Source organism: Trichomycterus rosablanca, chromosome 9, assembly GCF_030014385.1.
Source record: "Trichomycterus rosablanca isolate fTriRos1 chromosome 9, fTriRos1.hap1, whole genome shotgun sequence".
Taxonomy (NCBI): domain Eukaryota; kingdom Metazoa; phylum Chordata; class Actinopteri; order Siluriformes; family Trichomycteridae; genus Trichomycterus; species Trichomycterus rosablanca.
Window position 1 is genome coordinate 38,544,424 of NC_085996.1, and position 26,169 is coordinate 38,570,592.

Consider the following 26,169-nt stretch of genomic DNA (forward strand, 5'->3'; position numbering starts at 1 on the left):
GCATGCAGAAAACTGGCGAAACAAGAGTTGTTTGAGCTAAAATGATTTTTCTTAATTAATTATAAAGTTATTGACATAATGTAATGTAGCTTAAGCAGATTTGCAAAGCATTTAAAAAAAAAAAGCTAATTTACTAAAAAAAGTATTTGTGAATTATACAAACTGGTTTCATTTAAAGCCACATTGAATTCTGCTACTGGTCTGAATGTGAAATAAAAAATGTGGTGACGTTTCCATGTATTGCTTTTTTCCCTTGCTTAATGTTTGCGGAAATATGTGATAATGGTACTAATAATGTCAACATGATGTCAACTGTTTAATAATAATTATGGGGAAGCTTTAAATATGTTAATACTGTTCTTATCAGCTTCAGTGCATGAGCAGGACCTGTTATTGAGCTGCTGTAGTCATCACTTACAACCCCAAATCGGAAAAAGTTGGTACAGCATTGAAAAAGGAAATAGCCCAGAGAAGTGGACGCCGCTTCTGGACACGATTAACATAAGGCTTCTTTTTTGCACAGTAAACTTTTAAGTGGCGTTTGTGCATGTAACAATATACAGTGTATCACAAAAGTGAGTACACCCCTCACATTTCTGCAAATATTTCATTATATCTTTTCATGGGACAACACTATAGACATGAAACTTGGATATAACTTAGAGTAGTCAGTGTACAGCTTGTATAGCAGTGTAGATTTACTGTCTTCTGAAAATAACTCAACACACAGCCATTAATGTCTAAATAGCTGGCAACATAAGTGAGTACACCCCACAGTGAACATGTCCAAATTGTGCCCAAATGTGTCGTTGTCCCTCCCTGGTGTCATGTGTCAAGGTCCCAGGTGTAAATAGGGAGCAGGGCTGTTAAATTTGGTGTTTTGGGTACAATTCTCTCATACTGGCCACTGGATATTCAACATGGCACCTCATGGCAAAGAACTTTCTGAGGATGTGAGAAATAGAATTGTTGCTCTCCACAAAGATGGCCTGGGCTATAAGAAGATTGCTAACACCCTGAAACTGAGCTACAGCATGGTGGCCAAGGTCATACAGCGGTTTTCCAGGACAGGTTCCACTCGGAACAGGCTTCGCCAGGGTCGACCAAAGAAGTTGAGTCCACGTGTTCGGCGTCATATCCAGAGGTTGGCTTTAAAAGATAGACACATGAGTGCTGCCAGCATTGCTGCAGAGGTTGAAGACGTGGGAGGTCAGCCTGTCAGTGCTCAGACCATACGCCGCACACTGCATCAACTCGGTCTGCATGGTCGTCATCCCAGAAGGAAGCTGACGCACAAGAAAGCCAGCAAACAGTTTGCTGAAAACAAGCAGTCCAAGAACATGGATTACTGGAATGCCCTGTGGTCTGACGAGACCAAGATAAACTTGTTTGGCTCAGATGGCGTCCAGCATGTGTGGCGGCGCCCTGGTGAGAAGTACCAAGACAACTGTATCTTGCCTACAGTCAAGCATGGTGGTGGTAGCATCATGGTCTTGGGCTGCATGAGTGTTGCTGGCACTGGGGAGCTGCAGTTCATTGAGGGAAACATGAATTCCAACATGTACTGTGACATTCTGAAACAGAGCATGATCCCCTCCCTTCGAAAACTGGGCCTCATGGCAGTTTTCCAACAGGATAACGACCCCAAACACAACCTCCAAGATGACAACTGCCTTGCTGAGGAAGCTGAAGGTAAAGGTGATGGACTAAACCCAATTGAGCACCTGTGGCGCATCCTCAAGTGGAAGGTGGAGGAGTTCAAGGTGTCTAACATCCACCAGCTCCGTGATGTCATCATGGAGGAGTGGAAGAGAATTCCAGTAGCAACCTGTGCAGCTCTGGTGAATTCCATGCCCAGGAGGGTTAAGGCAGTGCTGGATAATAATGGTGGTCACACAAAATATTGACACTTTGGGCACAATTTGGACATGTTCACTGTGGGGTGTACTCACTTATGTTGCCAGCTATTTAGACATTAATGGCTGTGTGTTGAGTTATTTTCAGAAGACAGTAAATCTACACTGCTATACAAGTTGTACACTGACTACTCTAAGTTATATCCAAGTTTCATGTCTATAGTGTTGTCCCATGAAAAGATATAATGAAATATTTGCAGAAATGTGAGGGGTGTACTCACTTTTGTGATACACTGTATGTAAAATGTATTGTAGAGATTGATGAAGGTTTGATAAACTAATCCCTTCTTGATGCGGCGCCGTCTGAGAGATGGAAGATCACGAGCGTTCAGATTAAGCTCGTGCTCTTGGCCTTTACGCACTGAAATTCCTCCTGATTTCTTGAATGGTTTAATGATATTCTGCACTGTAGAGGGAGAACGTGCAAATCCCTTCCAATCTTTCTTTAAGGTTCATTGTTTTTAAACACTTCAATCATTTTCTCTCACATTTGTGGACAAACTGGATCCTCTGATCATCTTTACTCATCAGAGACTCTCAGCCTTTCCTGGATGCTGCTTTTGTACCAAACCATGATCACAATCTCCTGTTGACATCACATCATTACTAGCCCTGAATTGCCCCCGTCCCAACTTTTTTTGGAATGTGTTGCAGGCCTGAAATGCAGGAATGGATGTTTATTAATAAATGAAATGAAGTTGAGCAGCATGTAAGTAAATGTAAGGAACACTGCATTTTGTATAATTCTACAGTATATAAAAAAAGAAATCCCAGTCCGACAAACGTACTGGTTGATAAACGTACAGAAACGCAGACTGAGCCGGATTATTCATGTTTATATATTAATTGAAAAGACATTTTGACGTCAGCATTAGTAAACTGTACATACATAAATAAGCACTGACATTTTCATTATTCATGTTTTATACATTTTAATAACCGTGTGACCTAACAGCTATTCAGAATCGACTTCTGTCTCTCAGAGAGCAGCAGCTCGGTGATTGTTCATCGTATCAGAAAATGCACTGACCTCATGCCTTAAAAAATAATAATAATAATAAAAAAAAACTAAAATAAATACACCATATTTAAAGGGCGTTTAATACTTATCAAAATCACTTTAAGTGATAAATAGCTTATTTTATCTCCAACTGTAAATGAAAAAATAATTCTTAGTAAGCAAATAACCAACTGGACGGTTGTAAGTGCAGTACCTCAGTAATTTCAGTGCTATAAAGTCCATCAGGTTCACGTCTTCACTGGCCCATGATGAGACAGAATCTCGGTCACGTTTTCTCGACCGTCTCTCCTCCGTCTGATTTCATCATGACACTCAGATCGCAGTTAATAAATAAAAAATCAAAGCAAAAATAGCAGCGATTTAACTGTACAGGGATAATCAGCTTTGGCTAAGGGACAATCATGGTTAATCTGTGTCCTGAAGGAGGCGTGTGTGTGTGTGTGTGTGTGTGTGTGTGTGTGTTATGAAAGCGGGCGGCTCAGAAGGGCGGAGGGCCGTTGGTGTATCGTAGCATGGGGTGGAACGACCGGGCGAAGTTATTGGCGTGGGCGCAGCTGTAATCCTCCTCAGTCATGGGCACCAGACAGGCCAAACCCACTACGAGCAGCAGGAGAAGCTGCAGGGGCAGCGCCGCCCGCAGGACCCGCAGTAGGAAGGGCTGGCAGCGAGCCGCAGCAGCGCCACCGCGGGGGCCGGAGGAACCAGAGCGAGAGGAAGCGCACGCAGAGTCCCCGGGCGACCTGAACACAAAAATAACATGTTAAAGACGATCTCAGGTCCTTAAGATTAGACTTTAATTCCTAAACACAAATCACTGCACTTTAAACTGGGGCTTAAGTGGCGGATTTGTGTTATATTACAAATACATTAAAAAAAGACTGTACACCGATCAGCCATAACATTAAAACCACCTTGTTTCTACACTTACTGTCCATTTTATCAGCTCCACTTACCATATAGAAGCACTTTGTAGTTCTACAATTACTGACTGTAGTCCATCTGTTTCTCTACATGCTTTGTTAGCCCCCTTTCACCCTGTTCTTTAATGGTCAGGACCCCCACAGAGCAGGTATTATTTAGGTGGTGGATGATTCTCAGCACTGCAGTGACACTGACATGGTGGTGGTGTGTTAGTGTGTGTCGTGCTGGTGGATCAGACACAGCAGCGCTGCTGGAGTTTTTAAACACCTCACTCTCACTGCTGGACTGAGAACAGTCCACCAACCAAAAACATCCAGCCAACAGCGCCCCGTGGGCAGCGTCCTGTGACCACTGATGAAGGTCTAGAAGACGACCGACTCAAACAGCAGCAATAGACGAGCGATCGTCTCTGACTTTACATCTACAAGGTGGACCGACTAGGTAGGAGTGTCTAATAGAGTGGACAGTGAGTGGACACGGTATTTAAAAACTCCAGCAGTGCCGCTGTGTCTGATCCACTCATACCAGCACAACACACACTAACACACCACCACCATGTCAGTGTCACTGCAGTACTGAGAATGATCCACCACCTAAATAATAGCTGCTCTGTGAACAGCATGAAAGGGGGTAACAAAGCATGCAGACAAACAGACGGACTACAGTCAGTAATTGTAGAACTACAAAGTGCTTCTATATGGTAAGTGGAGCTGATAAAATGGACAGTGAGTGTAGAAACAAGGAGGTGGTTTTAATGTTATGGCTGATCGGTGTATATATATTCATTGACTCTGTGCTGGAGCTGCTGCAGGACTCAGATTTCCCCCATGTACATCAATAAAGGAATCTTATCGTAATGTATTGTTATACCTAGATGAATTAAGATGTCATTTTATTGTATTTAAAACTAAACGTTGCTCAGACTGTGCAAGTACGTGTCTGTGTTTTTTCTCTCAGAATGAGTGGGCTGCTGTGTGGTCACTGTGTGAAGGTTCAATGTCACAACTGATTCCAGACAGACCGTGGGATGGAAAAATCCCTCCACGCCTGCAGTGAAACTATTAACCTTTTAGGACTTTTAAATTCTTGTTTAACAGCTATTTCATAACAGAACAATTAATATATTGAACATTAATATATTGTTTGATTACAGTCCTGCCTAACACAATGTTCCAAGCACCCTAATTCAATTGATTTAACAGATATAAACAAAAAACTGGCCTATAAATAACACTATATAGTGCTACAGTTTGTAAAACGTTTTTTAAATCATGCTGGTACTGATCACATGCTGTAAAACATAAAAGGACGAGAGTTTTACGACAGCATTCACGAACAGGATTAAGCAAAAACAATGACGGCAACATAATCAAGTAAAACCACAAACACAACATCATTAATCCAGATGTTTTACATGGACTATAGAATGGAGAGATGATGGATCTAAAATAAAACACCGATCCTGATCATTGGGGTGTATCATGTAGGAACACGCTATGCACTCTGCATTCCTCCACCACTTGTACTGGCACGTTGACTAGACTGTAGGAGGGCCGTTGTAGCCTAGTGTTTAAGGTACTGGACTGGTAATCAGGAGGTTGCCGGTTGTCACTGTTGGGCCCTTGAGCAAGGCCCTTAACTCTCAATTGATTAGACTGTTTACTGTCACAACTGTAAGTCGCTTTGGATAAGCGAACCCAGGTCAGCGCATTAGACTACCGCCTAAGCAGCCTGATTTATAGAATAGAATAGAGCGCCTTTATTTGTGATATATACATTTACACGAGTACGGTACAGTAAAATTCCCTGCTTGTTTGGAAGCTGGGGTCAGAGCCACTGTACGGCATCCCTGCAGCAGACAGTGTTAAGGGCCTTGCTCAAGGACCCAACAGGGGCTGCATGGCAGAGCTGGGATTTGAACTCTTAACCCTCCAATTGATAGCTCAAAGCTCTACCCACTAGGCTACCATGGTCCAAAATGTTTTTTGAGGACAGTGTTATATACAGATAATGATTCCTCTAATAACAAAGCAAGAATAAATTCACCTTGTATTTGAATCTACTAATAACATTTCGCATTTACACTTGCAGTCAGACTCAAATCTAATGTCTGTATCACATTTAATACATAAACCTGTTTATTAGTTCAGTTTTAACGTGTGTTTTTGAGGTGAAAACTAATTTTCGAGTATTTTTGAATCTTTTTGAAGGCTTATACAGCTAGTCATAGATCACATGCACTGTTCATTTATTTATTAGTATTTTAAGGTGTTAGTGTACACTTTGGTTCCATTCATGACATGGCAGGTAGTTACAGGTTACCTATGATTCATCGGTTTAGTTTCAATGTTTTTGTTTATTTATTTGTTTATTAGGATTTTAACGTCATGTTTTACACTTTGGTTACATTCATGACAGGAACGGTCGTTACTCATTACACAACATTCATCAGTTCACAAGTTTAATATCAAACACAGTCATGGACAATTTAGCATCTCCAGTTTACCTCAGACCTCACCAAACCTAGGATCTAGTCGCTGTGGGGCAGCAGTGCTACCCACCGAGCCTCCGGAGCAGTAACATAAATTAGTGTAAAGATAAATTTAGTAATACTCCAGGAAATAACCAGGTATTTAAGGGGCATTTAAGTGCACATTTTTGCAATATCAGGATATCCAACTGCGAATCATTTAGATAAATGCTTTATTTTTATTTGTTTTATTTATTTATTTAATGTTTGATACTTTAAAGCAGCATCAGGCCGCGGACCGGTACCAGTCTGTGAGTTATTTATTACCGGGCCACACAGAAAGAATAAATAATTAGAGATCGCTACAGGAGCAATTATATTTCCAAAACTCTTCGGGTGTTATTATCTCCAATCACCACTAGGTGGGAGCAGCGTTTCATTGCAGCGAAAAAGGCTCCGGATTCACATTGATTTTCCATTCTATAGTTATTCTATTTTAAAGAATACAAATTTCACAGACCGCCCCCGCCGGTCCGTGAAATTATATCTTATATGAAACCGGTCTGTGGTGCAAAAAAGGCAGGGATCGCTGTTTTAAAGTACTACTGTTTACTGTTTACATTCTGCTGTAGAACTACAAATTGTGATTGTTAAGCCAGCAACAATTTTTGGTTATTAAACGTAGGCCCTCATGCATAATGAGCCCAGTCTTATATCTCCGGCCCTAACTAATTCACGGCCGTGAAAATCACTTCATTTTTCCCGTGTAACATGTAATTTGCTGTGACATTCACAATGTAAGGTTTGTGTTTAGTGATTTAACATTATTCATTCATGCAGCGTTCAATTGCCTCACGTTTACTGCTTAATCTGCACTATGAGGCGTCCTAGCAATCCTACAATCATACAGCAATTCAGTTAGCAATAGCAGTCAAAATGTCCAAGACTCCCAATCAATTCTGTGGATGCAGAGGAGAGGGGTCAAAACAGGGGCGAGAATTTTCGTATTTGAGACAGAACATGAAGCCTCGCATCATTGCTGGATGTTCTGGGTTTACATTCAACTATTAATGTAGCTGTGCTGTGTGTTGTAGCTTCTATTCATTCTATCATTCAATTTATGAGTGTAATTTAATAACTGACGTGAAATTAAGCACGTTTCTCTCAAGTGTAAATGCACCAGGTTGAAATTTTATCGGGATACGTGCCAGATACAGTGATTATATAAGAGCCGGTTGTAAATGGAACACATAGTGTGTAATTTTAGATAAACCGTATGAACTATGTCTATTTTAGAGTTTTGTGACTCTGCGTTCTTTATCAGTGTGCTGACTTTCACATTTTTCCATCATCACCCATGTTCTAGTGTCCAGGAGAGAGGTACCTGTGGTGCTGCAGGCCGGCTGAGGATCCTGCTTCGGACACATTACATTTGTTCCGTAGCTGTTGTGCCATGAGCAAGAAAAGGGGAGGAAGGGAGGGAAGGGTAAAAGAAAGAACAATGTTTCAGTCCAAGCAAATAAAGACAAAGCTCGTGGTCACAAGCAGAGGCACAGAGCCGGCCATCAGTCATCAATAGCGACCAAAGCAAAATGCAGCAGCAAAGTAATTCAGTGAGGATGATAAAGGGATTTAATAACGCAAGAAACCTGGCTTTCAACATCAGCTCATGTTTATATGAAAGCTTTATGTAATATATATATATATGAAATTGTCAAATAAAGACGCTGATTGCTGTAAAGCCAGAGTTTCTTGTACATTTCACTCACTAAGCGATCATCTTGTGATGGCCGCGAACAAAAACAAACTTTATGCAAGCAACATGTTTCTTAAGGATAAATAAATACAAGCTCTCATGCATCTGAACTATCGTAGGTTGTGACCCAAGTACACAAATAGATTTCAATCTAAACTTTACTTTTATATCATTTAGATCAGGGTTTTTCCACATAATAATAATTAAATAAACTTGTACGCAAACACCCCCTTGTGGAGGCTTTATGTTACGTCTTGTAAACCACATTGGGACCAGATTATAATATAATAGCAGAGAGATTAAGATGCACATACACCGATCAGCCATAACATTAAAACCACCTCCTTGTTTCTACACTCACTGTCCATTTAATCAGCTCCACTTACCATATAGAAGCACTTTGTAGTTCTACAATTACTGACTGTAGTCCGTCTGTTTCTCTGCATGCTTTGTTAGCCCCCTTTCATGCTGTTCTTCAATGGTCAGGACTCAGCACTGCAGTGACACTGACATGGTGGTGGTGTGTTAGTGTGTGTTGCTGGAGTTTTTAAACACCTCACTGGTCACTGCTGGACTGACAATAGTCCACCAACCAAATATATCCAGCCAACAGCGCCCCGTGGGCAGCGTCCTGTGACCTCTGATGAAGGTCTAGAAGATGACCGACTCAAACAGCAGCAATAGATGAGCGATCGTCTCTGACTTTACATCTACAAGGTGGACCGACTAGGTAGGAGTGTCTAATAGAGTGGGCAGTGAGTGGACACGGTATTTAAAAACTCCAGCAGCGCTGCTGTGTCTGATCCACTCATACCAGCACAACACACACTAACACACCACCACCATGTCAGTGTCACTGCAGTGCTGAGAATGATCCACCACCCAAATAATACCTGCTCTGTGGTGGTCCTGTGGGGGTCCTGACCATTGAAGAACAGCATGAAAGAGGGTAACAAAGCATGCAGAGAAACAGATGGACTACAGTCAGTAATTGTAGAACTACAAAGTGCTTCTATATGGTAAGTGGAGCTGATAAAATGGACAGTGAGTGTAGAAACAAGGAGGTGGTTTTAATGTTATGGCTGATCAGTGTATATCTGATGTAGGTTATGGTCAAACTCGGTACCCAATATTTTTTCTAACATTAACCCACACAGAACAGCAGAAAAATTCCACCACCAATTTAGTACCAAGTGTAAAATTTGGCACAGATCACATGCTGTAAATAATATGATTAAATAGAAAATAGAAGCTTTATTACCGCTGGATGCTGAACAGGTACGTTGACGACAGAGACGGGACTGGCAGATCCAGATGTGTCCACATCATCAGGAGACCAAACAGATGAGACCTGCAGGGTAGAAAGGAGAGTGGGAATAAGAATGGAGTATTTTTTATATAAAAAAACAAAGGACTAGTAATCTAGGGGTAAAATTCTTTTTTTTTTTCATTTCATTTTCATGTTTAAGCACCACTTTATCCTGTTCAGGGTAAAGGACAGGACACCACCACTATTATTCTTACTATTATTATTAGTGTTATGATGACGATTATTATTATTATTACAATTATTATTATAATTAATTTTTTTATAGTTTTATTATTATTGTTGTAATTATTCTTATTATTAACATTAATTACTATTATTAAAATGTGTATAGTTTTATTATTATTAAAGTTATTTTTATTAATATTAGAGATATTATTACTCATATTATTAGTAGAATTATTATTAATAATGTAATTATTATTATTATTTTTATTACTATTATTAATGTAATTATTATTATCATCATTATTATTATTAATACTATTATTATTAATAATATTATTATTGTAATTATTATTATTATTAATAGTATTATTAATATTATTATGAATGTAATTATTATTATTATTATTAATGTAGTTATTTTATTGTTATTATTATTAATATTATTATTATGAATGTAATTATTATTATTATCATTAATGTAGTTATTTTATTGTTATTATTATTAATATTATTATTATGAATGTAATTATTATTATTATTATTATTAATATTATTATTATTGTCATTAATGTAATTGTTATTATTATTAATGTTATTACTATTATTATTAATGTAATTATTATTATTATTTATGTTTTTTAATAAGTATTATTATTACTAATGAAATTATTATTATTAATATTATTATTAATATAATAATAATTATTATTATTAATGAAATTATTGTTATTATTAATGTAATTATTATTATTATTAATGTTATAATTATTATTATTGTAATTATTATTATTAATGTAAGACATAGCCAATCATGTCTGTAGGCAGACGCCTGACCGGCCGATAGCACCGCTGTGTACTCAAACCCCGGAATCCCAGCAGTAGTGTGCTAGCAGAATTTATCACTACGCCCCAAGACCAATATAAATAAGTACATTTTGTTGGTAACTAACATAAAACAGAACTTAGTAGTGGTCTCAGACGGACCTGTGCGTCTCCGGACGCCTGCAGCTCCTTCTCCAGCAGTTCCAGATCGGAGGTGACGGCTTTGAGGAGCAGACGGAGGCGGTTGCTGATGACGTGCACTCTCTCCTGCGCCTCCAGGCTCTCGCCGCCCTGCGCCTGCACTAGCAGCTGCACCGAGAGCTCCTGCAGGCTGTTCACGCTGCGCTCCGAGTCTCTCAGCTCCTGCTGGATTTGCTACGCGAAGGAGGAGAAAGCGGATCGTTTAGTGCTGAATCAAAGATCTGTGAGGACGACACGAGACGGCTGAACTTTACTTCAGTGATAGGGCACAATTACATGAGAAGCGGCTGTGCCATCGTTTCCTATGGAGTGTTTCCCCGCTTTTGCCGTGCTGGGCTCACAATTTCTGTTCACCTGATTAAACTGACCATTTCAAAGCTCCTCCAATGAGATGAACTGTTTGATATGATGGGGTAAAAACGACTCAGGCTGTACGAACAACACTTAACATGAACAAAGCTTAATGTGACTTATTGTAGTACTTATGAGCAGTAATAATGAAGAGAAGTTTAGTGCTCCTGTCTCCTTCTTTTACTACATTAAACCACGTTAAGCTTTATTTTGAACCAGAAGCGTTTTAGACTCTGGGAGAAGCTGATTCTGATTCTCACCATTTCTCAGAAGCTGGAGCTGTAACACAAGTTTAAAAGTGAAACAGGGAGGAAAATCCAGATGAACACAGATACATGTGGAGCTGTAACCCTGGATCTGACGTTTATTCCACACTAATGCATGTGAATGCGCCCTTGGTGTTCAGCTTCTGCCCTCTTATGTTAAAGTACAGACATGCACTGAGAGACTCGGCTACCTCTAACGCTCTGTAATGAGCCTGAAGAGTGTGACGCTCCAGGCCGGGCGTGATGGGAACGATGTCATTCCTCCTGCGGTCGATGTTCTCCAGCCAGAGCAGAAGACCGTGACTCAGCTCGTGGAACTCCTGCGAATTAGAACACACACCGGGTGCAGATAGGTGGGTGAGAGAAGGGCGGGGCAGTTTGGAAATAAAATTAAAGCAGACACGCTGCCCACCGCCACAGTGCCTGGCGAGGAAGGACTATTAAACAGGACGGGCAGAACTTAAACTCTGCTTGAGACACATTCAGTCAGATTAGATGATTGGATGAGAGGCTTTCTGCATTTTTACGTTTTCTCCAAATCTAGTCATACCCAGTTCCCCAGCTGTACCTCCTATACCTATACATACACCCACCCTGACTGAGGAGTGTTGTACCTGACACTGGGACACGTGTGCAGTTTGTGAACCGCTTCTTTTCACCTGGCCAAGGCCTGGTCGATGCCTCTTGCACAATGAGCAATCCTTTCAACCCGCCCTCTCTCAGACGTACCCAATCATGTCTGTGAAGGTGCCCCGGCGGCCAATAGCAGAGCTGAGATTCGACCTCAAGAGCTTGCGATCTCAGCAGTGGTGGGCAACGTGTTTTACCGCTGCGTCTACCTACAGCTCTTGGTAGTGAGATGGCGCCATTGTTTCTTGGCCATTGTAAATCATCTTGTGCAAACAAAAGAACTATAACGATACACAGAGGGAGACGTTAGCCAGCGTGCTAGACTACTGGTTTGAATGTCCTAAGGCTAACTGTGTTAGCTCAGTAAGCTAAAACTGCAGCGGCGTGCGGGTCAGCCAATGACGTAATCTCTACTTAGGCAGCTGCCTAGGCAGGCAGTGGGCAGCAAGGCAGCTCACTAGGTTTACACACAGTCTGTAGAGCGAGATTAGGCAACGAAGACTAAATCATGCTTAGCTTATTAGCTGCTGAACCTCTAACAGTTCTGATGCAGGTAGTTGCTCAGCAGAACTAGTAGCCAGAAGGTTGCTGGTTTTAGCCCCACCATTTCCAGACTGCGACTATTTGGCCTTAGAGAAAAGCACTTTAACTTTTATCCAAAGCGACTTACAATTATGACTAAATACAGTTTAAGCACTTAAGGGTTAAGGGTCTTGCACAGGGGCCCAACAGTGGCAACTTGGCAGTGGTGGGGCTCGAACCGGCAACCTGTGGATAACTAGTCTGCTGAGCCATCACTGCCCCTCTTTAATAGTATTCAGTCACAATTGTATAATATTCGGGTGGCACTATAGAACCTTAGATGAAGCATAAACCAAGAAACTGAACCAACAATCGTGTTTTAATTGGTTTATTTACCTGGCACTGCAGAAGAGCGTCCTGCAGCGACGCCCGCCACTGCTGGAGCGATTTACCCAGTTGATCCCAGCGTGAGTTTATTTCTTTCAGTCTCTTCCTGAGCTTCCTGCTCTCGTCCGAGTCCGACTGGAGGAGCCCGACGCTGCTCAGGTTCAGTGAGAGGATCTTCGCTTTATACGTGTCCACCGACTTCTGGAGCTCCTAATCACAGACAGTGTTAGTGAATGTACAACGTGCATACACCGATCAGCCATAACATTAAAACCACCTCCTGGTTTCTACACTCACTGTCCATTTGATCAGCTCCACTTACCATATAGAAGCACTTTGTAGTTCTACAATTACTGACTGTAGTCCACCTGTTTCTCTGCATGCTTTGTTACCCCCTTTCATGCTGTTCTTCAATGGTCAGGACCACCACAGAGCAGGTATTATTTAGGTGGTGGATGATTCTCAGCACTGCAGTGACACTGACATGGTGGTGGTGTGTTAGTGTGTGTTGTGCTGGTATGAGTGGATTAAACACTGTGTCCACTCACTGTCCACTCTATTAGACACTCCTACCTAGTCGGTCCACCTTGTAGATGTAAAGTCAGAGACGATCGCTCATCTATTGCTGCTGTTTGAGTCGGTCATCTTCTAGACCTTCGTCAGTGGTCACAGGACGCTGCCCACGGGGTGCTGTTGGCTGGATGTTTTTGATTGGTGGACTATTCTCAGTCCAGCAGTGACCAGTGAGGTGTTTAAAAACTACAGCAGCGCTGCTGTGTCTGATCCACTCATAGCAGCACAACACACACTAACACACCACCACCATGTCAGTGTCACTGCAGTGCTGAGAATCATCCACCACCTAAATAATACCTGCTCTGTGGGGGTCCTGTGGGGGTCCTGACCATTAAAGAACAGCATGAAAGGGGGGTAACAAAGCATGCAGAGAAACAGATGGACTACAGTCAGTAATTGTAGAACTACAAAGTGCTTCTATATGGTAAGTGGAGCTGTGAGTGTAGAAACAAGGAGGTGGTTTTAATGTTATGGCTGATTAGTGTATACAATAGGAGCAATAATAGACATTGTTTTATATATAGGTATATACAAGGATTAATCAAAGAGTAATATGTAGGCTTGTGTGTGTGTGTGTGTGTGTGTGTGTGTGTTTTGCAATGAGTCCCACAAACCTTTAATTTTTGGATCCTCTGGTCTATGGTGTTTATATCCGTGCTCAAGTTCCTCCCTCTCAGCTCGGCCAGCTCCTCCTCTGTCCGGCAAAGCCAAGCCTCCATCTCCTCCAGGTCAGAGGTCAGCTGGTGCCAGAGCAGCAGGTCTTCCCTCTGTGTGTTGTCCAGGTTATGGGACTGGGCCTGGATCAGCTCCCAGCGCTCGATCACACCTGCAGAGCAACCCAGTCAGTATAAGACTATAAAACTCTGGACACCCCTGGTCTGTATGTTTTGCTGTAAGCGTGTATTTTGTATGAACCTGTGTTCTGTGTCTCTGGATTGTCAGGGTTGCTCAGTCCTGACAGATCGTTCTCATCCTGCTCCAGCTCCCCCTCTGCTCTCCTCACAGCATTCAAACTGCCCCGACAGTCTCCCATCAACCGCATCTGCACACGCAGCACACACAACACATTTCTCCACACGCTAGACATAAAGAGGAACCTCCATTTAACAAAAATTCCTCTGAGATGGGTACAGTGACCAGTAGTTCAGTAATCGTCCACTAGCTGGCGCTCGTCTCTCTGTTTACACGAGTGAGAGGCTTTATTTTGTCGGGAGTCTCGCTTTGTTCTCGCCTTTTTCTCTGTTTTATGCTTCATTTTTGCAAATTCCAGCAGACTCTGAGTCCACACTATAGGACCACGGCAAAAAAAAAAAACATCTCCTCTACCACACACTGCAAATAACATTTTTCCCCAGTAGTACAGTACACCAATTTTAATATTTATTTACAGGTTTTACATTTTATATATTTACATATCTGTTTACGTTGTTCATTTTACTATTTATATTATGTGCATGTTCAGCACTTTTGTGGTAAATCTTAGGTCACCAAGAGTTATTCTCTTTTTTAAGATAAAATACAGGAAATACACTGATCAGGCATAACATTATGACCACCTCCTTGTTTCTACACTCACTGTCCATGTTATCAGCTCCACTTACCATATAGAAGCACTTTGTAGTTCTACAATTACTGACTGTAGTCCATCTGTTTCTCTGCATGTTTTGTTACCCCCTTTCATGCTGTTCTTCAATGGTCAGGACCCCCAAAGAGCAGGTATTATTTAGGTGGTGGATGAGTGTGTGTTGTGCTGGTATGAGTGGATCAGACACAGCAGCGCTGCTGGAGTTTTTAAATACCGTGTCCACTCACTGTCCACCTTGTAGATGTAAAGTCGGAGACGATCGTTCGTCTATTGCTGCTGTTTGAGTCGCTCATCTTCTAGACCTTCATCAGTGGTCACAGGACGCTGCCCACGGGGCGCTGTTGGCTGGATATTTTTGGTTGGTGGACTATTCTCAGTCCAGCAGTGACCAGTGAGGTGTTTAAAAACTACAGCAGCGCTGCTGTGTCTGATCCACACACCACCACCATGTCAGTGTCACTGCAGTGCTGAGAATCATCCACCACCCAAATAATAATTGCTCTGTGGTGGTCCTGACCATTGAAGAACAGGGTGAAAGGGGGTAACAAAACATGCAGAGAAACAGATGGACTACAGTCAGTAATTGTAGAACTACAAAGTGCTTCTATATGTGGAGCTGATAAAATGGACAGTGAGTGTAGAAACAAGGAGGTGGTTTTAATGTTATGCTTCATCCGTGTACGTTCACAAAATAAAAAAAACAATTTTCAGAACTAAATGGCTTCTACAGGCAGACGTCAGTATGTAATAAGATCTCCTTTGACACTAAGCACATCTTGAACTCTTTTGGGGAGACTGTAATGACGTTTTATGAAGTAATCATCTTGTATATCATATCAGACTTCTTTTAGCACATCCCAGAGTTCTACTTTTTATCCCATACAGCCTTTATAATATTCAGGTCTGGAATCCATGACTGTCAGCATTTATATATCAGCTGTTTTTCTCTCCAAATAGGATTTGACTGCATTAGCAGTGTGCTTGGGATCGTTATCATGCTAAAAAAATAAAACCATTCCCAATCAGACGCTTTCCAGAAGGAATGGCACAATGAGTTAAAACCTGTCTGTATTTTTCAGCATTTATGGTCCCATTAATTGGGACAGGATCGCAGCACCAAACCAGGACAAGACAGACCCTCCACCACGTTTCACTGAGAGCTGCAAGCACTCATTCTTCCATCTCACATACTGTTGTTGGTGATTGGACCCAAAACTCTTTGTGAGCTTTAGCATGTATTAGAACTTTCACCCTGTCCCCCTCTATAAAAGTACCTTCTTTTCATTACATCATTGCTAAAACAACAAATCCAATGGTGGCCAAAGTATTTTATACAGTATATATACTGTATATTTTGATTTTGATTCAGTTGCACTTTAGCATTATCAGTTTTCCTAGAAAGATCATGTTTTATGTAAAGTGTTAGGTTAACAAGGTTTTTAAAAGCTGTACTTACATAACCCACATACGAGCTGTTATGGCTGTCGAAGTCCGATACGTTAGGAGCCGCTTCACCTATAGGAAATAATGTATTTATTATGTATGTTAGTATGATCAGCTCAGTATAATCAGTAGTAAGTGCTGCAGATTTTTTTTTTTTTTACTTTCACATGTACAAATAATGAATGCAGGCCACATGCACTGATTCAAAGAAGTGTTACAAAGAAGTGTTACAGTCTGTTGTGTAACACGGTTAAGAATTAGGGCGTGGCTGATATATCATAAGGTATTTTCAATAATGTCACTAATAAGCTCGTCTCCAGCATGTGCTACTCATTACTGCTCGAATGCTTTTCCCAGGAAGTACCATAGACTCACAATAATGAGTAAAGCCATGTTTTTAGTCATATACAACTATATTAGCCCATTTTTACTACTCAGTTATTATTATTTTTATCATTTCATCTTCCGCTGCTGAAGACTTGTGTCTGGTTGTGTCCATGGAGGGTAATTTTGCCTGTCTCACGCTCCCTTCGACTTCTGGCTTCTCCACTTCCTGGACAGGCGTCTTGAACTACTAACCAGGGTCCTTGCACAGCGTTTGAAGACCCACCCGCTTTTCGGTCCGGTCTTTTCCCACCCGGCAGACTTAAAGGCCAATTTATGTCTGCTGCAGGCATTGCCAATTATGCCCGCTAGGGGGCGCCCAGCCGCCCGGTAGCAGTGCTGGGTTTTGAATCACAGAACTGGTGTTTTAGTGGATTATCCTGCTGTGCCACCTGAGCCTTATTTTGCATTTTAATACATATTGTAATAAATATCACAACATTTCCATATCGACCACACCCTTTTAAGAACTATAACATTGCAGCATGCAAGGGCTCCATCTAGTATATAGCTGCGACCGTAGATCCACATGCAATTAGGTTAATCCTGTTAGTAAAGCATTATCACATGCAGGACCGGGTGATACTGGGATTATTTAACACCTCTTTCTCTCCGGCATGCTGAGGTGAGTAACATTTCACATGCACTGACTGGTTGCCTACCATTGGAGGACCTCAGCGTGTTCTCTGTCAGTTTAATATACGCCTCAGGACTCTCGGGAATCACTACGTCTGAGGAGAGGAAGACGTTTACAGAATCACACCACCGTGTGAATACAGCGTCCCTCTGATTTCATATACAGTTACGTAAAGGCCCGGTCCAATCATTCAGAAAACACACACACACACACACCTTTAAGCGCCGAAGTGGCAACGCACACAACTTCCTCCTCCTTCACGCCCTGCCCTCTTTTCTTAGACGCCACGCTATGAGCCACGGGTTCTAGATCGTAGTCGTGGTCCCACTCTAACGGGATGGAGTCCACGCTCCCCGGCGTGTCCCTGCCTGAGCAGTTAGCACGAAGGGGCGCCGGGCTGGCCGACGGCGGCCTGCTGTTAGCGTCGGGCAAAGAGTTTCCGTCCTCCCACTGGAGATCAGAGAAGTCGCCCGAGTTGTCGAGTTCGAACTCCTGATCGGAACCGTCGCACTCTTCGTCAGCCAGCTGGAAATGACAAGTTCACAGACCAATAAAAGCCAACGTCATTTTATGTGGCCCGCGAGAGTATATATCGTATATAAATTATATAAACTATATAAACTACATCTCCCACAATCCTCACAAAGTGACAATTCCTCATCAGTGTTTAACTAAGGCGGTTTACCAACAAGTGGAGAGAGAAATACAGAGGAACCTTGATTTAATAGACTAAAACGGGGGAGCACTGGTCCATAAAGTGTGATTGTACAAAACAGGTCCGAGTACCTTCGGTTACTCGTTTTTTACTGAAAACTGAAAAACAAGAAAACGGGCAGTTTTAAAAAAACAGGTTGTATTTTAATTTTTCGAAATCAAAATTTTTCATCAGTTCAACTGGAAATAAACACACAAGCGTGTGGCATGCACTGACGTGTATATGTGCTTCATATAGAGAGTGTAAATCGAGCGCAAGTGTCCCCTGTTCTGACTTTTGTGTCTGCCGTACTTTTTCCTGCCCTTGTAATCCACACAAGAACTATTTTTCCTAAATAAAACAACTTTTCTAAGAAAAAGAATACTGTTTATAACGTCTCACCGTCATCACAATATTTACATCAATTTCTTTTTACCGTATAGAACTCAATTCTGTAATACAGGCATAACTAATCGTACACGTCACTGTGTAACTTTTACAACATTTAATGCATTTTAATTAGCGCTGTGCTTCATGCACTTTTTAGACGCTCCCTTAGTTTATTATCGCAGATGAACCTCATACTTAAGAAACAGCGTTTACTAAAAATGAACAAAATTACTTGTTGAAATATATTTGATTGTTGTTGCTCCTTATTTACTGCAGTTTGTGCATGCAATTTTATTAATGTTTGAATGTTTATTGGCCGAGAACAAGAAGTACTATAATACAAGATGAATAAATAAATCAGGTCTCAGACGTCAGGCGATCATCCAGTATAAAACTAACTTGACCACAATGGTGAACAACGTCCAGTACGGAAATCACTTCCCCATATTGTTTGTTTTTTTGCAAATAGAGCAAATACATGCACGTCAAATATACAAACACAAAAGTCCAAAGAGCAGGGGACGCGTCGTTACATTATTATTACTGTTTCAACACTTGTGCTTGATTTACACTGTCTGTATGAAGCATATATACGCAGGTCAGTGCGTGCACACGCTTGCACGTTTATTTAAGATTTATTAACTAAGATTTGAAGCGAAAAACAAATGACCAAATGTACACGGACCGTAAAAAATACAAAAACGCAGCACTAAGGTCTACAAAAGTGCAAAACACAAACATATGGTCAACAGTAAAATGAGCAATGTAAATTTGTCATGTAAAACCTGATTATATAGTGGGACTCAGAGTTTCTATTATTAGAGTCTGAAGCTCCGTTGGTGCAGAACTAAACACTAAAACTTGCATAAATGAAACAGGCGAGAACAAAGCGAGCCTCCTGACAAAATAAAGCCTCATGCTCATGTAAACAGAGAGACGTGCGCCGCCTAGTTGACGATTAATGAACTACTGGTCTCAGTACAGACTTAGGCTGACAAATGCTAGACTCATATATAGTGAATGAGTGTGTTTATGTCTCACAGGTAGGCGTGTAAGCTTCCTGTAGTAGCGATCCACGCGGCCGAACACCTCCCTGCAGTAGCGCTGCAGCTCATCCAGCTCCTCCTCGATTACAGCAGCGTCCAGCGGCTCGCTCTTCTCCATGAGAGCTTCACCCAGGCTGAACACACTTCCGATCTTCCCCGTGTTCAGCTCGATCTCCTGCTGGAACGCCTGACACAGCAAAGAACATCACAGATTTTTTATGCAATTAATCCTCTATAGCTCGGTCTTTTACTGAAGTAACCATCATAGTTGAACAAATAAACCATCAAATGAAAAAATAAAATATAAAATGAAATAAAATAATAAAAAAATATGAAATAATAAAAAAATACAAAATAAAATAATATAAAATAATAAAAAAATAAAATATAAATAAAATATAAAACAAAATAATATAGAATAATAAAAAAGAATATATATAAAATAAAATAATATAAAATATTAATAATATAAAATAAAATAAATATAAAATATAAATCAATATAACATAATATAAATATAAAATAAAATAATATAAAATAATAATTAAAAAAATTATATAAAATAACAAATATAGAATAAATAATATAAAACAATAAAAGTATAAAATAATAACAATATGAAATAAAATAATATAAATATAAAATAAAATAAAATGATATATAATAATAAAAAACTAAATAAAATAATATAAAATAATAAAAAATATAAAATAATATGAAATTTAAATTTTTTTTAAATAAAATAAAAACATAATAAAAACAAATAATAATAATAATAATAATAAACATAAAAAATCTGACATTAGTTGTATTAGCTTTACCTTTTCTATAATACACAATGATGGTAGTTTATCTATCCATAATTATAGCGTAATTAAATCTATAACATGCAGAACTTGCTCTCAGGCTAACAGTAGATTTTTAAAGACATGATTTGTAAACAACATCTAATTAAATCTGAAAATCTAAACAAATTTGAACACGATTCCATTTTCCAGGAGCCCTGGTAACTTCAAGCGGTTTACACACACACACACACACACACACCACACACACCACCCACACACACACACACACACACACACACACACACACACACACACACACACACCCTCCTCACCTTCAGCTGTTTGATTTTGGCCTGGACGTCACACTCTGAGAAGTGCTCGATGTTGGTGAGCTGCAGGTCCATCTCGGTCAGCCACACCAGAATGCTGTCTCTGACCGTCTCGAACTCCTCCCGCTGTCCAATAAAGTGCTGCGACAGAGCAGAAACATGCCGACATCGATCAGATGACAGGTGATGCGCGGCACTGACCGCTGCACGTGGCCGGACGGGTCAGTCTGTATAGTTACCTTCAGCCTGCGCAGGATGGCAGCCACCCTCCTCTGAAGCGTGTCCCACCGTCGGTTCCCATCATGCACCATTTGTCGTAGTCGGCAGGATGAGTCTGTGCGGTTCTCGCGGGCCAGCCTTCGGTACTGCTTATTGATCAGCTCCAGCTGGGTCAGAAACTCCTGGACCTGCCGCTGAAACGCCTGCAGCACAAGATTAGAACCTCAATCAAAGCTCAAGTACTAGTGCTAGTACTACAAGGACTAGTCATTCAATGCTGTATGTTTATGCTAAACTGATGAACCTTTACAACAACTAAATACAACAAACAGACACTGTCTCAGAGCAACTTTACAGAATCCAGGCCCGACAGACCAAAAAAATCCCTGTTGAGCAAGCCGAGGGCGACAGTGGCAAAGAAAAACCTTCCAAGACTCACAAGAAGCAAACGTCAGATCATAATAAACCTCCAGCTGTCATGGAGCGAGTGACTGCACTTGGAAAGAGCAACAACTGGCGTTTAAAACCCTCTGCTGTCCTGTTGCAGCAGGTGTTGGTTAGAACACTGGTGTGTAGTGTTTACTGGGGGGCTGTGCAGTCTGCAGAGGGCTGAAATGACCTTCCAGACCAAAAGTCTGCCGAGTGGAATGTAAACGAGAGAATCCAACGGCTGCTACTTGAGCTTTCACTCACTGCAGCAAAGACTCGACCTTACTGACCCTAATCTGCACAGCATGTTGTCTTATAGAAGCATTCAAACACTCCTTATTTATTATTGCGTTACAGCTGGTTCTAGCTGGTTTGTTTGTATCTGTGTTTATTTATATGTGGGAGACACTGGATAGCTGGGTGAGGGGGTTGGGTGGGCTACACGATGATAGAAAAATGTGATTTCATGTCTCCTGCTGTTATGGGCCGTTCCACCGAACGGGAGTCATTTGCGTGCAGCATCTCAATACAATTAAACTTCATTTTTTATCTTTGTTAAACACTGAATCTACTAACACACACACTTAACTACTCAGAGTGTGTTTTGGTCGAATCTCAGGCACCTACGTTTCATTTGTATGAGGTTTCTAAGTGGAAGATGAGTGTATATGAGTAACAGGACAAAGTTTTTAACCTAGAATTAGTAAATACATGAGATATAGCAGCATGGAGAACATGCTAAAGCACGAGAACTCTGGGCACTAGTGATTTATTACAAAATGTTCTTTTTAAAATAAACAAATTACAACTAATAATAAATGGAGGTAACAGGAATGAACGTGGAGATGAAACTTCTCAGTCAGAGTTATAATATTATCAAACATACAGGAGGCATAAAGGGAGAACCTACTAATGCTCTTCCTGTGAGCTTCAGTAGATACAGATGATGTACATTTCTTTTCAAAATGTGACCTGATTGATGAGAATATTTCCACATTTTTATTATCAGAAGGATGAATATGTGAGGGTAACAGGACTGAGGGACTAAAACATGGATTTTAACCTCATTATTCTACATTTATTATGAAAAAATAAAGATTAAAAACACCAAACGATGCAGGAAAAAGGATTTCTGACAGATTTTATATTATATTTCATTCTGAAGTGTCATGTTAGAGAGTGGGGACATGAACAACTACTATATTTTCTTTGTTATAGGGAGTTTTTATTAATGTTCTAAATTATTTATCCTAAATTTGCAATTAGATCAATGTGCAGAAGACTTTTCTCAATTAAAAAAATGCATTTAAAGTTAATTTTCATTTACATTTATACATATAATGTCCTGGGGACGGAAATGGCACCAATTCTGCGGGATTGCCTTTGTAGTTAATAGCCAGTTAGTTATAATTATTATTTAATTATGCCTGCAGGAGCACAGCTTGTCATTGTTTTCTAATATTGATTCCAATTGTACCTGCATGTTCTCATGTAACAGACAAGCAGCAACGACTTTTCACAGGGGAAACAAAATCACAGCAATGTGCATTATTATTATTATTAGGGCTTTTTTTCTATTTATTTATGCATTTTCTCTCATTTTCTCCCAATTTTTAGCGTATTCAGTCTGTCTTCCGCTGCTGGTGGATCCCTGATTGCGGTCGAGGTGGGTATATTGCTGCTCACGCCTCCTCCGACCCGCGCACAGCACTTAGCGGAACCCTTTTTCACCCATGCACTCTGCACAGGCGCCTCTCTATCTGCCAATCAGGGTCCTTACACAGCGTTTGAAGACCCCACCCACATAGTCCGGTCACCCCGCCCTAGCAGAACCGTGTCTGCTGCAGGCACTGCCGATTATGCCCGCTAGATGGCGCCCAGCCAATGGGTGGGAACTCAAGAGTTTCGAACCGAGGAGTCCCGCTGCGCCACCTGGGCACCTTGTTATTAGGGCTTTTAACGGCACATTTAACCCTTATAGGTTCTTTTCAGGGCAGGACAGGTGTAGTTCTTGAAACACTGTCTCTATCGGTTAATTCTTTCTTTAGATTTACATACGGACCTCGAGTTTTATGCGTCCGAGGGATTCAAATACTGTGGCTGCTTTGTTGTGGTTAAACATGTCCTACTTGGTTTTAGATATTTACAGTTGTCTTGCTTTTTGATATGTTGGCTGTTCAGATATGCTTCATGGTAACAGTTCTTCGCCTTAAATTAACAGGTATATATTAGCCTAGAATGTCCATTGTGCCACATAAAGTGGAAATTAATTGTATTTCTTTATATTTAATGTTAGGGGAAATTATTGGAATTAGTCTTTCGAATATACTCGATTAAAACAAACTACAGAATCACACTGCATTCTCTCGTTCTCGCATTCTGTCTCTCAGCTGCTTCACCTCAAACTTCTTGAGCTCCTCCTTGGCGACGGTGTAGAGCACTCCGGACGAGTTGGGCAGAGCCGCGGTCCTCTCGGATGCTTTCAGCCAGTCCTCGAAGTGCGAATAATCGTCCAGAAACTTCTGCCACAACCTCCAGGTTTCCTCGAGCCTGCAATCACAAGCAAGTATTACATTGTGGTTAATAAGTCCCGGAATCCCATCGGGCATTTTCTCACCCTCGGAGGAGCCGATCGTTGGCCGTATAGGCGCCCAGCCTGCCGGCAGCAGAGCTGAGGTTCTAACTCACGAGTTTAAAATAAGCAGAAGCTTAAACAGTCAAAGCAATTAAGGTTTAAGGGTTTTGATCAAAAACTAAACTGTGGCAACCTGGCAGATTTGGGGCTTGAACCAAGGACCTTCCGATTACTAGACTAGTACCCTAACTTCCACATCAACAGGGTGAAAATACTAGTCAACTGTTTACTCACTTACTGTCTTAACTGCTTATCTAATCAGAGTTGCATGGGTGGTGCTGGAGCCTATCCCAGCTTTTCAATGGGCGCAAGGCACACAGTAACACCCTGGACAGGGTGCCAGGCCATTGCAGGGCAGACACACACACACACACACACATTCACCTATAGGGCAATTCAGTGTCTCCAATTACCCTGACCGCATGTTTTTGGACTGTGAGAGGAAACCGGAGCTCCCGGAGGAAACCCACACAGACACGGGGAGAACATGCAAACTCTTCACAGAAAGGACCCGGACCGCCCCGCCTGGGGATGAAATCAATAAGTTTCATATTTCATTTTATCTACCTATTTAGTCATTACCAATTCCCAATTGTGAATCCCCTGCAACCCCCCGATCTGATCAAGAAGAGCCGGACCACCACACACCCCCTCCGACACGTGTCCAACCCGCAGCCGCTTCTCATCACCTACCACAGTCGGGTTCCTACAGAGAGCCGTATAGCGTACGGAGAGCCACGCCAAGCTCCGTGTTACAATTGACTCCACCAATCCTCATCCCCACACTTACTTCAGCCTCCTCTCCATCGCCAGGGCACAGATGTTCCTCCAGCGGCGATCCAGGCCTCGCGTGGCCTGCTGGATGGAGTCGCACTGCGTCTCTGTGGCGCTGGCATCACAGTCATGCAGCAGCACCTCGCACAGGTTCAGGACGGACGCCACGCCCGTGCTGTGCTTTTCGATGTCTCTCTGCAGATCCTGCCGTGCACATGCAAGCAGAAGTAAGTGAACCCTTTGGAATTAAACACATTCTACAGTGATTACAAAAAAAGTGGGCTGATGTGTTAACTAAACTAATAATTCACAAATATTCGGTCTGTTTATGTTTTATTTATGTTCCTTGTTCCTCTAAATGTATCCATCTATCTTGTTTCTGACTGTCCTCTTTCTCGTTTACCTTCAGCTCTTCTGAGCATACCTGTACAGCGGTACCTTGTAACCCAACAACCCGTAAACTAGAAATTTCTGAAACTCTATGCCCTTCGTGGAGAAATTTGTACCTTTAAACTCGACGTTTCCCTTAAATTTGACATTTTCAGCCTTTTTGAAATATAAATGATTTATTTAATTTCAAATTAACAATGAACAGCTGCTTTGTTAAGCGCCCGGCTTGAGTTCGCATGTTCTCCCCGTGTCTGCGTGGGTTTCCTCCGGGTGCTCCGGTTTCCTCCCACAGTCCAAAGACGTGCAAGTGAGGTGAACTGGAGATACTAAATTGTCCATGACTGTGTTTGATGTAACCTTGTGGACTGATGAATCTTGTGTAATGAGTAACTACCGTTCCTGTCATGAATGTAACCAAAGTGTAAAACATGACGTTAAAATCCTAATAAACAAACAAACAAACAATTTACAACCAGTGAAAATTGCCCACTTTTCCTGTGTAATAAACAATTTGGTTTACAATTTAAAATGTAAGGTTCATGTTAAGTGTTTTAACGTTTTTCATTCGTGTAGCGTTCAAGTGCGTCACGTTTGCTGGTTAATCTGCACTATGAGCCGTCCTAGCGATCCTACGGCAATTCAGTTAGCAATCGCTTAGTTAAAATGTCCAAGATGTGGAAGTAAAGCATCTAAAAACACGACTCGGGTCTCGATTTTGAGACCGTCGCTGGATTTACGGTCGACTATTAAGGAAGCTGTGCTGTGTATGGTTGCTTCGATTTCATCACGTATGAAGGTTATTGATGTTTCTTCCAGTTGTGCTGCTTTTATTCTATATTCTTTCTCTCAGTACTTGAAACTACTGTGTGTGTGTGTGTGTTTGTGTGTGAGTTACCTGCTGCTGGCTGAGCTTCTTCTGTATTTCTCCAGCGTCACACGTCTCGTACACTATGGGTTGAGCGAGCTCCGTTTCGATGTGACTGAGCCATGAACGCAGGCTGCTCATGTTTTTATCCAACTGCTGCACAGCTACCATCGTCTCCTTCAGCTTCTTCACCCTGCACATCAAATCATAAACATTACACCAATGGG

The 26,169-nt window shown here is 41.3% G+C and overlaps 1 protein-coding gene across 5 annotated transcripts in view; it reads right to left on the reverse strand.

Annotated features, from left to right (window-relative positions):
- Positions 1-2,736: 2,736 nt before the first annotated feature.
- Positions 2,737-26,169, reverse strand: part of syne1a (spectrin repeat containing, nuclear envelope 1a) — a 252,167-nt gene continuing 228,734 nt past the window's right edge. For 4 of the 5 annotated variants that reach the window (XM_063002393.1, XM_063002390.1, XM_063002391.1 and 1 more), the window contains 17 exons: positions 25,973-26,135; positions 24,704-24,891; positions 23,678-23,828; positions 20,870-21,052; positions 20,634-20,771; positions 19,509-19,700; positions 17,599-17,908; positions 17,409-17,477; positions 16,376-16,434; positions 14,250-14,376; positions 13,949-14,160; positions 12,768-12,968; positions 11,411-11,539; positions 10,564-10,776; positions 9,346-9,435; positions 7,713-7,771; positions 2,737-3,677 (listed from right to left, as the gene is read on the reverse strand). In XM_063002393.1, coding sequence (XP_062858463.1) covers positions 3,416-3,677; positions 7,713-7,771; positions 9,346-9,435; positions 10,564-10,776; positions 11,411-11,539; positions 12,768-12,968; positions 13,949-14,160; positions 14,250-14,376; positions 16,376-16,434; positions 17,409-17,477; positions 17,599-17,908; positions 19,509-19,700; positions 20,634-20,771; positions 20,870-21,052; positions 23,678-23,828; positions 24,704-24,891; positions 25,973-26,135 — 2,746 coding nt within the window. In that variant the 3' untranslated portion in view covers positions 2,737-3,415. The remainder of the gene's footprint in view (positions 3,678-7,712; positions 7,772-9,345; positions 9,436-10,563; positions 10,777-11,410; positions 11,540-12,767; positions 12,969-13,948; positions 14,161-14,249; positions 14,377-16,375; positions 16,435-17,408; positions 17,478-17,598; positions 17,909-19,508; positions 19,701-20,633; positions 20,772-20,869; positions 21,053-23,677; positions 23,829-24,703; positions 24,892-25,972; positions 26,136-26,169) is intronic. The other variant, XM_063002389.1, reaches the window with a different exon arrangement.